The sequence below is a fragment of the Hyperoodon ampullatus genome, assembly GCF_949752795.1.
Source record: "Hyperoodon ampullatus genome assembly, chromosome: 7".
NCBI classification, from domain to species: Eukaryota; Metazoa; Chordata; class Mammalia; order Artiodactyla; family Ziphiidae; genus Hyperoodon; species Hyperoodon ampullatus.
The window spans coordinates 103,555,702-103,574,670 of record NC_136920.1 but is presented as its reverse complement, the minus strand read 5'-3'; the positions used below and the strand labels follow the sequence as shown (position 1 = coordinate 103,574,670).

The 18,969-nt window shown below is 36.8% G+C and overlaps 1 protein-coding gene across 1 annotated transcript in view; it reads right to left on the bottom strand.

Moving 5' to 3' along the window:
• Positions 1-1,361: 1,361 nt before the first annotated feature.
• Positions 1,362-18,969, bottom strand: part of RDX (radixin) — a 92,259-nt gene continuing 74,651 nt past the window's right edge. Inside the window, exon 14 of the mRNA XM_079708697.1 lies at positions 1,362-1,443. Coding sequence (XP_079564823.1) covers positions 1,377-1,443 — 67 coding nt within the window. The 3' untranslated portion in view covers positions 1,362-1,376. The remainder of the gene's footprint in view (positions 1,444-18,969) is intronic.

The following is an 18,969-nucleotide window of genomic DNA, read 5'->3' as shown; positions in this document are numbered from 1 at the left end:
AAGAAGCAAATCATTTCTAAAAGTTCCACAGCCTAAGTGAACATATATCACCATTTTTTCCATGTCACATGAAAAGAACCTAAAAAATAATATTGTTATAACAGACAGTTATTCCACATCTTAAAGTGTTATCTAAAATATATTCCCATATAGCTAGAGATTGGTTTATAGAATTGTGGGAGGTTTAATCAGCAAGTTGGGGGAACTCAAATGTACCATTCAAGATCTACAAGATAAACCACGTGGCTGTAGTTTTATTTAGAAATGGGATGGGCCAAAAAATCAATTAAAGAACTTTGAAACAACCTCTTATCATGGTAATCACATTGATCAACGATTTTTAAGTATTTCCAAATTGAGATCAATGCATAATACTAAACTGGCTTACGAACCAATTCTGGAATTTTTCTACTTAATATATAGGTATGGCACTTCATTTTTAAGTATATCTGAACTTTTTTTTTTTTTTTTTTTTGCTGTACACAGGCCTCTCACTGCTGTGGCCTCTCCTGCCGCGGAGCACAGGCCCCAGCCGCGCAGGCCCAGCCGCTCCACGGCATGTGGGATCCTCCTGGACCGGGGCATGAACCCATGTCCCCCGCATCAGCAGGTGGACTCCCAACCACTGCACCACCAGGGAAGCCCTGAACACTTTTTTAAATAAGAAAAAAAAAAAAAAAAAACCTTCTAGCAGCACACAAGTGTTATATGTGTGAGCTTGCACTATAATACTCTACATCAAGGGGGTGCTTTCACAAAGGTAAGGAAACAGTCTAAAGTAGCATGTCTAATCAGCTCACCAAGATTATAGGTAAAATTTCATTTTAATAAACTCTATCTGACCTCAGTGTTCTTGATTGGCAAGAGCCAAAGAGAGGCAAACAACTGAGAAAAAATCTGGAGGGGGTGGGATTAGGTGCTGTAATGGTAGGGCTGGCTCCGGGTCAGCTCTTTTTTTTTTTTTTTTTTTTTTTTTTTTTTTTTTTTTCGGTACGCGGGCCTCTCACTGCTGTGGCCTCTCCCGCTACGGAGCACAGGCTCCGGACGCGCAGGCTCAGCGGCCATGGCTCACGGGCCCAGCCGCTTCACGGCATATGGGATCTTCCCGGACTGGGGCACGAACCCGCGTCCCCTGCATCGTCAGGCGAACTCTCAACCACTGCGCCACCAGGGAAGCCCCGGGTCAGCTCTTTTGACTGGCATTTCACTAGATGAAAGGCTCTGGGCTGTGGATTAACAGATTCAGGTTTTACAGGGTCCCGCCAGCATTTTTGCAGTGGAGAGGGTATGGCAGGTCTAATGGGAAGGTGGGCTAGCCCTGGTCAAGGCTGCCAGCTGTACTTACCCAGTGAGGGAGGGAGCCTTCTTCCTAACTGTTACATTTGTTTTATACTGCTTTGGCAAGAACGCATCTGGAACAATGCATACAGTTTGGGTCCCCACCTTTTAAAAGAGACATCAAAAGGTTAGAAAGCATTTAGAACACAGAAGGAAGCCAAATACTGTAGTACAGAAGCCAGAAGCACCCTTGTCACCTTGAATTATGTAGAGCCTTCTAGGTAACCAAATTGCCAAAGTAATCTCCTTCCTAATCTTTAACCTCTAACTTTTCTTTTTCAATCACTTTTGAATCTCCACTATTACAATGTGGAAATAAGAATAACTTTAAAGCTCCTTTTTAAAAAGATGCTAGAATTCTAATAGTTGCAGCAGCTCTGCACAAACTAGTCAGTTTCATAAGACTACCAGATCTCAAAGCCATCAAAATCTTTTTTAAGTATTAGAGTAATGCTGAAGATCAGATTTTATATTTTGAGGTTCTCTCTTGATTAAAATATCTTTCAGGCACCAACCAGACTTAGGTACCAAAATACTTTGTGGTGCCTACTTTAAAATCAACACTTGCTATCTATGAATAAGCAAATGCTCAATATACTGTACCTGCCTACTAAGACTAGGGTGAGTAAGACAAACACACAATCAAAACCACCTCCCCTGCAGCCATGTTAGCATTACAGCGGCTAAAGAGATCAATTTCAGCCCTACTTTCTCTGTTCTGTCTTCTTCAGCTGACTCACTTGCCATTCTCAGACATAGCCCTTACAGACACCAAAGACAAAGTCACAATTAACTCCAAAAAGAAATTGCTAAATCAATGAAGCTTATACATGTGTTAGTTTTCTGACTGGGGAGAATATTGTTTACAGTATTTTCTATGCTTGAGAGTTAAGCAATTGGAAATGGTAATCTCTATCTTATAAATGGGTTATATATCAAAAGGGCATCTGTGGTGGGCTGTTTCCTATGGAAACCATGTTATAGATGATTAGTTTGGTTTCCAAGCAGTTTAATGCATAATGAAAAACTGAGTCTTGCAGCAAAATACGGCAGAACCCTCACATTTTGATAAAGGAACACAGAAACAATGAAACAAAGCAGTTTTACAATTTTTCCTTAATAGTGAACTTTGATGTTAAATGGGCAGAATTAATTAGAAGGTGATTAAGTAGTACTTGAATTTAAGAACACTTTAAAGAGAATTTTAAGTATTTTCAAGGCCTTTGAAGGTTAGCAGAGCTGGCATTTTGTACCAAATGTCATTTTTAAATGTATTGCTGTATCTTTTACCCTAGTAACCAGCACTATTCTCATCATTCTTAACCATAATTGAGGTAGATTTACAGTACCCATAAAGGAACAAAAGGGGAGAGAGAAGAAAAAGGAAGGAAAAGAGAATGACTGGCATGAGTATACTGAAAAATATTTGGAGGAGCAAGAGAAAGGAGGATGGGGGAGTAAAGTGAATAAATATTAAGGTACAAGAGAGAAAATAAAGTTAAATGAGGGGTTACAGTGATAACAGAGGAAACTACATGCATACAGTTGCCTAAAAGAAAGGTGGCAAAGAGACATCGTCAGAAATGTTGAAAGTTTGCCACCAGGTGGCGCCATGAAATTAAAATACCTCTAGAAAACAGCAACACTTGTTGGAGGGGCGGTGAGTGGAAGATACATACAAATCAGAGGGGCAGGATATTCACAATACAGGTGACTCAGTGTTCGTGGAGTGCCAAACCACAGGTTAGGATATACATCATATCAAGTTATCCCAGGAGTGAAACTTGGTTTAATATTAGAAATATCTATTAATTCAATACGTTAACAGACAAAAAGCACACACATCATCACAATACACACAGATTTTGCATTTGATAAATTTTAAACACACTTTTTATTAAAAAAAAAAACTCTTAGAAAAACAGGCGTATATCTATAAAAGGAAGTTTCATTAACCTGATAAAGGTCATCTACCAAAACAGCAAACACATGTCATGGCACGTTAGAAGCATTCTTTTTAAATCAGAAATGAGGTGCACTTATGTTCAACATTGTACTGAAAGCTTTAGTCAAATCAACTCAGTAAGATAAGGAAAAGAAGTAAGTTATATGGATTGAGAAGACAGACTAAGAACTGTATTAATTGTAGAAGATGACTATTTATGTAGAAAGCCCAAAAGCCTTCACAAATTATGAGAAAAAATAAGAACTGAGCAAGGTTCTTGAATATAAGGTCAGCAAACAAAAATCAACTTCATTTTTATATACCAGCCACAAAGTTTTTTTTGTTTTTTTGTTTTTTTGTTTTTTTTTTTTGCGGTAGGCGGGCCTCTCACTGTTGTGGCCTCTCCCCTTGCGGAGCACAGGCTCCAGATGCGCAGGCTCAGCGCCATGGCTCACCGGCCTAGCCGCTCTGCAGCATGTGGGATCTTCCCAGACCGGGGCACGAACCCTTGTCCCCTGCATCGGCAGGCGGACTCTTAACCACTGCGCCACCAGGGAAGCCCCACAAATAGTTTTTAAATTAACTATTAAAAAACTAGTAAAAATAAGATGCTTAATAATAAATCTAACAAAAGAAATATATGATCTAAATGGAAAAATTTAAGCTTTACTGAGAAGTATTAAGGAAGACATAACTAAGTGGAGAGATATTACATATTCATGACTAGGAATACTTAATTATTGTACAGATATAATTTTTTTCCAAATTAATCTATTAATACATTTCTATCAAAACAAGGTGGAGAAACTTTTAAAGAAAACAGGAAAAAAAAAGTCACTTCAAAGAGGAGACATGAAAGGCCCATAAATTTAAGAAAAATTCTGAACTATATTAGTAATCAAGACAATGCAAACTAAAAGCACATTTTAAACCTATCAAGTTGGCAGAAAGTTAAAAAAGCTAGTGATATCAAGTGCGCTGAAGTCAGTGTGGGTATATCCTTCCTTTGGAAAACAAGTTGATGGTTACAGAGAAAAGTTGAAATGCCCCTGTAACTGAACAATTCCCCTCTCTAGGTAGAGATACTGTTGCTCACACTACTAGGAAATATGTTCAAGAAGATTTCAGGTTATATTGTTTGTAAAATAAAAAATACTAGAAACAATCCAAGTGTCAATTATCAGGGGAGTGGATAAATTATAGTGCATTCATAAAACAGACACCCTCACAGCAGTGAAAATGAATGAACCACAGCTATATTCATCAAAATGGATGTGTGTGTGCACATGTATGTAATCAAAGTAGGTAAAGTTCATAGGCATGAAAAGAAGACATTATATTGTAGATACAAACAGTTAAAATCAAAGAAAAGGGAGACATGATAGAGGAGGAATACAGAATGCCAAAGTTACTGGCAATGTACTACTTTAAACACTGATGCATGAGTACTTATTATATATATATTTACATGTATAATACTATATAAGAATATATACTATATATAATAACAGATTTCTTTATATTTCTCCTAGGCACTGTTGTAGAACAATCTCTAGTTTGTAAATGTTTAAAACTTTTAGAAATTGATGGAGGAAAACTACTACAATAGACAGGGAAGTTATAAATTTTGTTCCAATTATCTTTGGTCTTTGAACCATTAGAATTTTGAAGGTCTCAAATCGTCTAGGTAGAGAAGTCAACAGCTACTCTAAGGACACTGAGTAAAAGAAGCAACTGTGTTATTCCCACCGTGTCTGACACCCTCATCTCTAAATAAGTGACTCTCAAAGTGTGGTCCCAGAACAGCAGCATTAGCCTTACCTGTTAAAAATCCAAGTTCCTAGGCACCATGTAGACTTACTGAATCAGAAACTTCAGGAGGAGCCCTGCAATCTGCATTTTAACAAAGTCTGCAGGTGATAATGATGTATGCTAGTTTGAGAACCACTGCTAGAAGTTTCTCAAATGTGTAGGGAAATCTCTTCATTACTACAAAATAAGACCCCTCTACCATGAAATAAACAATCTAGACAGCTGAGAAAGCCACACCGCTGGCCCTTGGAAGAATGTAACTGTTTTTAAAATCCTTTAATTCAGAGGTCAGCAAACTATGGCTCATGGACCAAATCCAGCTCCCCATCTGTTTTTGTAAAGACCATGATTTAAAAATTAAAAGAAGATAATTTTAAGACATAAAACTGTTTAAGGTCTTCCCTGGTGGCGCAGTGGTTGAGAGTCCGCCTGCCGATGCAGGGGACACAGGTTCGTGCCCCAGTCGGGGAAGATCCCACAGGCCGCGGAGCGGCTAGGCCCGTGAGCCATGGCCGCTGAGCCTGCGTGCCCGGAGCCTGTGCTTCGCAACAGTGAGAGGCCCGCATACCGCAAAAAAAAACTGTATGAAAAAATAAAATAAAATTGTATGAAAGTCAGATTTCAGTGTCCATGAATGAAGTTTTACTGGAAGGCCGGTAGCCAGGCTCCTTCACTTACATACGCCCATGGCTGCTCTTGTGCCAAGACAGCAGGGCTGTGTACTTGTGACAAAAACTATCTGGCACACAAAGTTGAAAATATTTAATATCTGGACCTACCTTTACAGAAAAAGTTTGCCAACTCCTACTTTATTCAGTAATTACAATCTACTAACCTTGAAGCAAAATATAATCATAGTGATTTCCTCTCAAATGTACAATTTTCCTTTTAATTCCACAGGCAAAAATCTAATAGTTCAAAAAAAATTCTTAGGAAAGTCAAATCAGAACCATTTTTATCTACAAGGTAAATCAAATAACCCACACAGAGCATCTGGAGAATGCTGTTAATTTACTTTCTCTCTGTCTTCAATATTCTAATAACTGACAAAAAAAAAATGACTGGTGAATTTTAATGAAATACTCCATCACGTTTAGTTCTGAAAACTAGTTAAGCAATTTCCTCCACAGGCATTTCCTCAGGTGTTTCACTTAAACTGTGAGCCTGTCTCAAGGCTGCACTGTGACTTATTTCTCAGGCCTCAAGCTGTGGCCACCTTCCTCCCTGGCTCTTTCCCAGGCTGAAACTCTCCAGGCAATCTGATCCTCAACCTCTTGAATTTTTTCTAGACCAAGTTCAGTTCTTATCACCGAAGTCCTGCTCACCAAATTTCTGAAATATTTTATTTAACATCTATTAACTAGCTCAAACAGCCTATTTCTATACATATCCATCTTCATTCTCAAATTGCATTTTTTTCTAGATTTCTAAGATCCCCTGAGCACAGACCCTTCATTTGATTTCGAGGGCTTTAACACTCAATAAAAAGAAAAGGATGCTTTCTCACACCCACGGGTGTAAATCGTATATTTCAACTTCAAATCTTTAAGCTATACTCACCTTTTCTTGAAAATGAGAGCACTAAACTCTTCACAGGTTGGCGTTACTAGCCCACACCAAACAGTGGAATAAGTCTGGTCCCCAGTTTGATGGGGTTTGATCTCCAGGTCACTGTTACTCTGTGTTCAACATAATATTTAGAGCATTCTTCTTTGGCCTCTAAACTAATGAATACATTCACTTTAAGTTATGCAGACAAGAAAATCCTCTGAAGGGCACCGTCATGTAAACATGTCTCAATTGGAAAGTTGGCATTTTGTAGTTTAAAAAAAAGGGTGGGGGAAGATTTCAATTCAAAGAAACCCAAACCCAAATGCAGACTCTGCCACTATGGTGGCCTTTGAGCAGGTTACTGAACTCTAAAATGGGATAGTGCACCTACCTCCAAGGACACCTGCAGCATTTATGATATCTTTGTACAGATTAGGAAAGTGTCCCTTCCTCCAGGCACAGGTGTGGTCCCAAGGTGCACGCTTGTCTGGTACACACTAAATTTGTATGTCTGTACCTCCATTTCTGCCACTATGCTTGTGTGAGCTCCTTGAGATCTGGCTCCTTTCCAACTTCATCTCAAAAACAACTCTCCCCTGGGCTCACTTAGCTCTGGACATACTGCCCTCCTTCCTGTTCCTTGAACCAGTAAGCCCTTTCTTGCCTCAAGGTCTTTGCATATGCTGTTCTCTCTACCTGGAATGCTTTAAAGCGAATCTTGTAAATTGGTGTCTAGTGGGCCACTTCCAAGAGAGCAGATATATTGTTTGGCTTGCAAAACATTTTCTAAAATTTTTTAAATAGCTGACGTGTAAAATTTGAGAGATTTCACATAAAATTACATTTCTACTTAAATATTTAAAGCATTATTCTTTGGATGTTTTTTTTAAAAAGCTGTTTGCTGGCTTATCTTGGAAAATCAAAGTAGCACTGCTTTGAGGAGCTGCCGCCCTCTTTAGACAGGGCGTGAAGATTCCCCCACCAGGCCCAGTGTGCTCATTTGATCCATCTGGGCATTTGCATTTGCCACCTTGATTTAAATTTAAAAAGCTAGGCTTCTCTTTTTTCAGGTGACAACTTATATGCCAGTTCCTCACAGAGACTTTTTCCGACCTTCCTATCCCCGATTATCATTCTGTTTTCCCCAACTCAGTCCCTTGTTTCTTTCACAGCATTGATACAAATTTGCTGCTTTTATAGGTCAAAGATAGTTGAATATTAGCAATTTTACATGATTCAATCTAATACGATTCACAACTTTTAAATTATTCTGCATGTGTTTCATGACTTACCATAGAAAGTAAGTCCATTAGTAAGGATGTAGTCTTCTTCACTATTATATTCTCAATGATTAGTAGGTACACAGTACCTGGAAGGTACTAGGCACTAAAATATTTGGATGAATAAATTCAAGGACTCCTCCTACTAAAAGTTCCTTAGTAGCTCCAGAACATACACAAAACTCATTTTTACCTATCTTGAGGTACCTAGAAGTAGCCCAAATTATAAGTGGACTTTCCTAACCCACAGCCCAAGGCAGTCCTACTATCCCCTGCTCAACTCTAGAGCTGGCTTTAGGCCCAGACTTCCATCAGCCTCTGCTTACATAGCTGACACCCCTGGTTCTAGTACTGGAAATTACTCCTAACGTATATTTTCCTGGAACCCCTGTGCAAGCCAGCATTGAGACGACCATTGGACATCCACTGAGATGTTCCCTCAGCCCTAAAGGGAAGCTGGGGGAAAACTGTACGTGTTCCTGAGATAACTGCTGACAACTGCAATAACCTCTACATCCTTGGAGATGTTAGCAAGAGGTCTGTTGTTCCCCAGATCTTTGTATGTATTAATATCTCTTGTCTACTTGTCTGTCACACTATATCTTAACTCTTCATTTCTTCCTCTAGACTATGAATGTTTTTAAAAATTATTGATGAATCCTCAGGACCTAACTTCAAGTACTTAACAAGTGCTTAGTGAATGAAATTATTTGAATGGATTAAATCATTCAAATAACACATGCTGCACCCCTAAAAGATAAACATGCATACAGATTTTCACTTACTAGGTACAGTCTCATGGACTGGAGAAGGGCTGTGGGGTGGGGTTCATGCCAGTGTCAGCTTCAGACATCTGGAGTTGACGGAGGACACTACTAGAAATAGCATTTTCCTGTTCTGTGTTTGTGGAAAACACCTCCCAGAAGATACTGTACAGTTAAGCTAAGCGAAAAACTAGTCTTAACTCCAAAGCAATTGCTCTCTTCCATGATGTTCTTACTGCCAAAGCCAGTGTACATTGAAACATTGTAACAGACCTGTTTCCTATGGCTTTGGTGGTCACCCAGGATGTTTAACTCTGCCCTGTTGTGTTTCTGCAGCTCTCTCCTGAATGTACTCCTCTTGCTTTGGCCAGCCCTTAAATGTTGGTGCTCACCAGGGCTCTGTACTAGCTGTTCTTTCCTTACACTTTCTCCTTGGGAACTCTTATGACTTTCCATCAGCATTCCAAACTTAAAATTGTCTAAAAAAAGCATCACAGGCACATCCACACCTGCTTCCCCTCATGATTCTCCAGTGTTTCATAGCACCACCTTCTGAATCTCAAAGTTTATACTTTCTCAATACAAACAGGTAGTTCCAGCACACTCCAAGTCTTTTTGTGCCTGAAGGTATTTGCATACATAGTTTCCGCTATCTGGATAGCCCTCTTATCTTTGCCCCTCCCGCCCTCCCGCCATTAAGAATAACTCATTCTTAAAGGCTTGGCTTAGGAATCATCTCCTCCAGGAAGCCTTCCACCAAGATTAGATGCCTTCCTCCGAGCTCCCAGAATTCACCCATCTCATTCATTTAACAAAAAATATTGAGCTCTATCACGCACCAGGCATTGCTCGAGGCACTGAGCACATTTCATTGCACAAAACAGCAAAATTCCTGCCCTCATGAAGCTTACATTCCAGTGGAAAAAGACAGATAATAAACAATACAAATAGGTAAAAAAATTAAAATATATATAAATATAAAATATGTATTAAAATATTAAAAATATATATTGTATGTTGGATAGTTAAGTGCTATAAAGAAAAATAATTAAGAGACATGGGTAGGGAATACTGGGGAAAGTGTAATTTTAAATAGGGTAGTAAGGGAAGGCCACATTGAGGTGACATTTAAGCAAAATCTTGGAAGTGGCAAGGAAGTGCATCATAAAAATACCTGGGGAGAGAAGGCATTCCAGGCTGACGTAACAGGAGCACTGGCTAGTTTAGATAATAACAAGGAAGCCAGTTGACCTCAATTCAGTGAGAAAAGCGGAAATCAGCAGATGAGGTCTGAGAGTGACAAGGAATCAAATGATCTTGGGCTCTGAATGACCATTGAGAAGGATATAGCTTTTACTGAGATGGAAAAGGTCTGGAGAATTTTTGAGCATGACAGGATCTGACTTACCTTTTTAAGGCTACTGTCTTCATAGACTGTAGAATATCAAGAGAGGAATCCAGAAACTCCATCAGAAGGCTCTAGCAATAATACAAGCAATCCTGGTATGTGGAACAGGGTGATAGCTGTGGAGGATGTATGAAGTGGTCATTTTTTGAATATATTATATACTTTGAATGTTGGGCCAACAGGTTTGTGGTTGGATTGGGTGTGGGTTATGAGAGAAAAAGAAGAATCACATTATAGTCAAGGTTTGGGCCAGATCCACTGAAAGGAGGGAAGAAGAGGAAGACTGAGACAGGAGCAAGCGGGCAGAGGGTGGGAGAAGACCTCGAGTTTGGTTTGACATAGCAAGTTTGAGATGCTTATTAGATATCAAAGTGGGCATGTTAGGTAGATAGTTGGATATACACATCTGGAGTTCAAGGTAGAGAGTTTTGGCTGGAGATTTGAGTTTTTAGCATACAGATGGTATCTCAAGCAACAACACTGGAGGAGGTCACTAAGGGAACCAAGTGTAGACGGGGCAGACCTGGGCCTTGGCACATTCCAACATTAACAGGTTGAGGAGGGAACATTACTCATACACACACATTATTTACTTTGTCTACTGGGAGTAGACCATCAACTCTTTACTGCTCAGGACAAACCATGTCTATTTTATCTCTACATACTTAGCACAGGGCCTGGCACACACTCAATAAACATATGCTGAGCAATACCATCTAAAGAGAATCACAAATAAAATCCTTAAAAGGCAAGAAGACATAAAAACTGGAATCCAAAGGACTGGAGTATAAATACTAATACCCACAATACTGACAGATGAACAAAAATATTATGAAAAACAAAATGATAGAGGTTAATAAACACCTTTAATATGCCAAGCTGTAAACAAAGTATTCCATGTATTCCAGTCAATGCTCATAAAATCAATAGTGTTACTCCCATTTAACAGATGAGGAAACTGAGGTTCAAAATGGCTGAGTGGCTTCCTAATGTCACACATCAGAAAGTGGCCAGGCCACAATTCAAACCCAGATGCAATTAACTCTACATCATGCTGCTTCACATCTATTCCACTCTAAATGCCAGTCAGACTGCCTGTGTATCTAATGTGCTCTGGACCAATAAAACCTGGATCTAAGTATCTACTATAAAAAACAAAAACAATAGCTGAAAAAGCAAGAGAATCTGGGAAAGGATCCCTGAACCCTTAGAATGCGGATAACCATGGGCTATGAAGTCTGTAATTTGACTTGACAATTTCTGAGTATGCCTGAAAACTTATGCAGAAACAGCAGGGATCAGAACTCAGTAGCACTAGGCAGCTGAAAGAGCAACAGAGAGATGGTGAACACTATAGACTGAGGACCTAGACTTTATGAGCCTCTCCGGTACATCAGCTTAGAATTTACTGTGAATCTCAGGGAACAGGGGGAGAGAGGGAGACTGCAAACCATTAAGATCAGTGTTTCTTCTATCTGATTAACATGAAATATCATTAGCACTTTGAAATTAATTAGGCTGTACCCCCCAAAATATTTGGTGCCCAAGAAAATCACTTAAGAACCAAAAGTTTATAGGTATAAGAGCAATATCTGATCTGAAAAGTGAGGTGTGAAATCAAAGGACATTTTCTTAAAGTCAGAAAGAAAGATCACATAATAGGATGAATTAAGTTGATCTACCTCCTTAAAAATCAAAGAAAACTTTGATATTCTTTGAAATAATTTTCCTGTTGCTTGGTGTCGTGGTCGAGTGTTTTGCAATGATCTGAGCTTGTCATTTTCCATTTTAATAAAAGTAAGCAAATGAAAACTCTACACTGAGGAAATGGTGGCACTCAAAGGAAATTAAAAACCAAAAAGCTACCAAAGTAACTTTAGAAAGGTACTGATTTCTTTCTTTTTTAAAAATAGCATTTTCTGATTATAAAATTTGAAAAAGTCAGAGAATTTTTATATACTGGCAGATCTTTTACACTTGAGCCCTCAAAAGTGAAACATTAAGGCCATTACAGCTATGTCACCTTTTAAACCTGAAATACAGAAATCCGATTTATGAAAAGGAAAAGTGCCTACTTTTCTTATAAAGGTGCTTCAATAAGCACATACTACTATTTAAATTTTTAAAATGTAAAAAGTGCACCTACATCATTTAAGTAAAAAAAAACCCTCCTAACACAATATCTTAAACAGGATAAAATAAAAGCAGTGTTTGTACAACAATACATGGCAGTATTGTATATAAAGCAAAGTAAAAATAAAAATATTCATCAGAAGTTAAGGGGCATCCACATAATTAAATACTGTGGTATTTTTGTACTTATATATAATGATTTCCAAAATACACCATTCAGTGCAAGAAGCATAACACTGTGTATACAGAATGTTATACCTTATGTAAACAACAAAAAGTATACAACATATGCATGCTTCTACATGTACAGGTAATTTCCAGGAGGCACAAGTTGAAAAAAAATAGTTACCATTGGGGAGAGCAGCAGGGCTAGAGGACAAAGCAAGGAGGCTTACTTCTTTGTGTTACCCTATTTTTATCTATTGAATTTTGTTTCATGTTCACTTATATTTTTTTTAATTTTAATGATTTAACCAAGTTTTAAAAAAATTACACTTCAGTCATAAAGTAGCTAAGTATGACCTAAAGCACCTTTAGTATTTGGCAACTTCAACACATAACATGATAATACTGGAAGCCAATGAAAAATATGCTTTTCTTAAAATAGCTATAATACCTAATTTCTAGTTTTTTAAGAACAATTTTCTTTATGCATAGCTGAAAGTCGTTTTTTTAATAAAAAAGAGGGACTCTGGCAATAACAGTTATTTTAATGCTTAAAATAATCTCCAAAGAAAATAACCAGGTACTTCCCGGGTGGTGCAGTTGGATAAGACTCCACGTTCCCCATGCAGTGGGAGTGGGTTCAATCCCTGGTCAGGGAACTAGATCCCGCATGAATGCTGCAGCTAAGAGTTTGCATGCCGCAACTAAGAAGCTGGCGAGCCGCAACTAAGGAGCCATGGAGCCGCAACTAAGGAGCCTGTCTGCCACAACTAAGACCCGGTGCAACCAAATAAATAAATAAATAAATATTTAAAAAAGAAAGAAAATAACCAAAGGGGAAAAGAACAATCCTTAAATATCCCAGCTTTCTGAAGCTTTGCTATGATACAAACTATTGCTATATACACTTACAAAAATCAACACAGACAATTAACCAGTGTCTGAGAAGGAAATTCTACCTGTACTGTTTGAGGTAATGGGTATCCTGATATTTACTTAAAGTAAAAAAATAATTTATAGTAAAAAAAATGGTAAACTTAGTGGCAAGTTAAATAAGTAATTAACAAAAGGGTTATAAGAAAACTTTAATATTAAATTACATTTCAATACTGGCTATTCTAATATAAACCATTATTATTAAGGTTGCTTACATTCAATAAATTCTATTATAAGAAAACCAGACACGTTGATATGAAAGAAAATGCAATTCCTTAGTGGCAGAGAACCAAGTTAACATTAGCTAGCCTACCTAGTGATTAATTTATAACTTTGATGCTCCCCAGCAGCTGTAATTTCATAAATGAAGAAAATATTTCCCAGCTTCATTAATCAAGTCAATATCATGCTTCTTTGTATGCTAATTCGCACCTACTAATAACCTCTCATTTTAACTCCTGAACATTTTATCTCAATTTTTCTTTTGGTTTTTACTACTTTTACTTTCTGTACCTTAATTTCAGTCCACATCCCAAGTCCCTAACTAAAATTTCCTTGACACAGTCACAGGGTCACATCTATCTCCCATAACACTACCGGTGCTTTGCATAAATAGCAACTGCTCTGTAAATCACTGGAAGAAGGACTGCATCTATGAATGCATATGTATGTATGTATTAAACATTACTTTATGGAAAAAAATCCATGCCTCCTCATTTCCCATTCAGCTTTCTTTTCATAATATCATTAAACTGAAAACCTCTTAAATTTGTAATGCCTAAGAACAAAGGCATAATTGCTCAAAAATAAGGTAGTGGAGAACATTTTCCTACCTGTATACATCACATCAGTAATCTAGAAGACATATTGGTTTCCAGTCTTCCTAATGCTTGAGAATATTCCTAAAACATTAATGCCAATAATCTCCTCTAAAGATAAAACTATTTCTCCAATGGATATATTTTCTATACATTTTGATTCAAAGCCTTTGATACAGCCTATGTCCCCCCAATTCATTATAAACATTCTTAAAACATCAGCTTATACTGAAATGTAATGTGGACCAGCACATTAAACTAGATTATAAATTATTCAGATGGTTAGGTTCTGGGTTCTAATTTCAGGTTTTATACTCTTTGGTACTCTAATTTTTACAAAATGGAGGTATTCTCTTAAGGTATTTTAAGAATACATATAAACAGCTAAATAAGTAGTGATTTGATTTGATTTTGACCCTACCAACAAAAACATTTTTCATCCTTATAATCAACTACTTTTTAAAGATTTTAATATTTCTTGAAAAAAATGATAGTTTAATCAATGTAAAAGTTCTAAGAAACTAAATGTGCTATCATGCAGTACATTTGCAAACATTAATTAAAGAATTTAAGGGCTTCCCTGGTGGCGCAGTGGTTGAGAGTCCGCCTGCCGATGCAGGGGACACGGGTTCGTGCCCTGGTCCGGGAAGATCCCACATGCCGCGGAGCAACTAGGCCCGTGAGCCATGGCTGCTGAGCCTGTGCGTCCGGAGCCTGTGCTCCGCAATGGGAGAGGCCACAACAGTGAGAGGCCCACATACTGCAAAAAAAAAAAAAAAAAAAAAAAAAAAAAAGAATTTAAAAGAAAGTAAACAGATGTTTGATTATGATTTCCTTTTGCATACACTGATTTTGTCTTTTGATAGAAAGTACTGTTAAAACACACAAATTAAGAAGTTGCAAAATTCTACATTTAATCTACATACCAATGATAAACCACCATATTTTAAAGTTAGTGGGGAGGAAAACCATCCACCTGTAACTTAGATTACCGAAAGATCATATACCTATATTCAAAATTTTTATGGCCTAAAAATTGAGAAGTATATTGTATTAAGAATTGTCTGAGGAAAACAAGCAAAAATAAGGGGGAAAAAAAAAACCCTAACATATCATTTGGGCATAAGCATATGAATCAAATCTAGCAAGAAAGTTAAGTTGATGAGCATAATCAAATGATTCTCAACTTTTAAAAACCTACAGAAATTTCCAAAGTAATTTGTTCAAAGCTGTCACAGCCAGTGAATAGTTAATTGTGTGTATATATTCTGAGATAATCTTCATTGAGTTGTGTTTTGATGAATATAACCCCTTCATAATGATCTGAAAGAACTTTTTTTCTCTAACCCCTTAAAACCTATTTCAAAAAACCCTTCAAGCTTCTTCCAGTCACTACATTATTAGAATCATTTGAGAGCAAAAGGATGTTGATAGAACTGTTGTAAGCACACTCTGCAGTAATAGTTTTTCAACTATAAACAAGTATTAATAACTCAAAACTACATGGATATTAACATTTGTTCATTACATTTTAGTGAAACAATGAATCTGGAATCAAAATATATCTGATTCCAGAGAAATGCTCTGAAACAGACAATCTAATTCAGAACTATGAAACTGCTTATAAAACTAGAGCACAACAGAGTACAACGACCTGCAACTAGAACTCAGAATCAAATCCATTTGTTCTTGGGTGTCTTTAATTTCTAGTTCTCTTTTTGTGCCACTAAAGAACCCATTCTTAAAAGGTCACGGATAAAACAGAGGTCTTAACTGTCCCCAGAAGAGGTCATTTGGAAAATAAGCAGAAGGAAAAACATTACTACATATAGCAAACATGAGAGCAAAATACATCTACATATTTCCTTTAAATACTCAGAAGGTAGTAATATCATTCCCATGACCACAGCTTTTCTTCAGGCTAATTACATTATAGCACTTTCTAGTATACTTTACATAGCAGCATGAATTTTCCTTTGGAGCAAAGTTTAGTTATTATTCCCTTTTGTAACTGCATTCCCAAAGGCACCAGATGTCTTCAAATCAAACTAAACCACCTCAGCAGAGGATTAAAGACTCCATAAATTCCTGACCCAACCTACTCTAGCTTTATCATCCTGCAGTCAATACACAAGAAATTACATTTTGTATTGTAGTCAAGACAGTGTACTTTTCATCTCTCTAGACTTCGACCATTGTACATAATCTCTCTTCTGTCTCTTCAAAAAACACAAGACTAAAAGCACAGGCAACAAGAGAAAAACAGATAAATTAAACTTCCTCAAAATTAAAAACTTGTGCATCAAAGGATAGTATCAATATAATAAAAAGGCAACTCACAGAATGGAAGAATGTTTGCAACTCACGTATCTGATAAGGGACTAACATCCATAACATACAAAGAACTCCTACAATTCAACAAAAAACAATTTAAAAATGGTCAAAACATGAATATACACTTCAGCAAGTAAGATACAAATGGTGAATAAACATATGAAAAGATGTTCAACATCAGAGAGAAATGTATCATAGGGAAATGCAAATCAAAACCAAAGTGAGATACCAGTTCACCCACTTGGATGGCTATTATCAAAAACAAACAATAAAGGGACTTCCCTGGTGGTTAGGACTCAGCAACTGCTGTGGCCCAGGTTCAATCCCTGGTCAGGGAACTAAGATCCCACAAGTGGCACAGCCAAAAAACAAACAAGCAAACAAAAAATAAAAATTGTTGGTGAGGATGTGGAGAAATTGGCACCCTTATGCATTGCTAGTGGGAATAATGCAGTGGCTGAGGAAGACAGTATTGACAGTTCCTCAGAAAATTAAACACAGAATTACCATATGATTCAGCAATTCCATTTCTGGGTATATACTGAAGAACTGAAAGCAGTAACTCGAACAGATACTTGTACACCAATGTACATAATAGCAGCATTGTTCACAATAGTCAAAATGTGGAAATAATCCAAATGGCCATTAACCAATGAATGAATAAAGAAAATGTGGTATATACATACAACTGAATATTATTTAGCCTTAAAAAAAAAAAAGAAAAAAACTCTGATGCATCCTATAATGTGGCTGAACCTGAAAAACATTACGTTATGTGAAATAAGTTTGACACAAAAGGACAGATAGGAGTCAGTCCACTTATATGAGGTACCTAGAATTGTCAAATTCAAAGGCACAGAAATTAGGATAGTGGTCATGAGAGACTGGGAAGAGGGAGGAATGGGGAGTTAGTATTTAATGGGTACAGAGAATCTGTTTCGGATGATGAAATGTTCTGGAGATGGATAGTGGTGATGGTTGCACAACAATGTGAATATACTTAATGTCACTGAACACTTGAAAATGGCTAAAATGGTAATGTGAATATACTTAATGTCACTGAACACTTGAAAATGGTTAAAACGGTAAGTCTTACATATATTTTAACACAATATAGTAATGAAGATTCAACTGAAATCTCCCAACTCCACTGAACTTCACAGTACTTAATACAGATTACTAATTACTATATACTGACTGGTTTGTCAATTGGGTATAAAATGAGTCTTTCTATAAAGTTAGAAACACTTCTAAATTAGGCACTTTATTTTTTAGGATATCTTTAAACATTGATCAGTGTTTAAAATTTGACCTATAAAATGAAAATTAAGCAATTTATCAGAGAACAAGCATACGTGAGAAACTGTGCTGTGTATTCTTATTCTCTACCAGTTGCTTATTTTCTTCTATTGCTCTTTATGTTGTAGTAGTCTCCTCCATGACACAGTGTATCATTTTATCCAAATTAGCTAAAATTTAAAAGCAAATAATTACATAAATGGAATGATGGCATATAAGACTCAAATGCTAGATCTGAATTACATAGACTTTTCAGTATAAACAAAAGGAAAGAGAGGGAGAAGGTAGTACTGCTTTAAGAGTCTAAGACATACTTGCATTTCTAGGTCTAAAACAAAAGGCAAAATATTTTAATTTAAGTTGCAAAAAGTTAAGAGCTATCATGGCATACATTGTAACACAGCACAAGAAGAATTTGATATAAAAAATCCACGTTTTATCAAAAGGAATTTTCCCAAGGATTATTACATAAATCTCAGAAATTCTGATTCCATGTTACCAAGATGTACATTTAGCTATATAGACTTACTAAAGATAAACTAAAACCAGTAAACTACTTTTAGGAGCAAACTAAATGACATGCATAATTACCAAAATGAACCTAAATTTTAAAAATGTTCATTAAATATAAGTGAACAATTAAAACAGAGTAATAAATTACAAGGATGGAAGCAACTGACTAGATATGAGCACGGAGGAATCTGGGCATACAAATAACATCAGTCAACAGAATGTGTTGCCATCTTAAAAGAAATTTAGTATTGTAACAGATTATTGCAAATGATCCAAGAAATAAGATAAATATTTGAAGTTTCACATTTTAAGATAGTCCAAAACAAAGGGTCACAGTCATTCTAATCTTGCTTCTATATCCTAGAATATAGCACATACTTAATAAAAGTGTATTGGCTAAATGAAGGTCATTAAATAAGAACCTGGAACCATTACTAGCTAGGGAACCCAAGCCAAATATAAACCTGAATTTAAAAGATGTGCCATGGGGTAATTAATTATCTTAGTCACAATCATTAACCTTAAAATTTTGTGATGAATAATGATGGATAGATACTTCAATTCCTAAAGCAGCATATGTAACCTCAAATCAGAAAACTCTTGTTATCACAGTTGAAGAGAGGTTCAAATATTGAGGCAACAAAGCAAAAAGTCATCATCTTTCCAGAGGGAA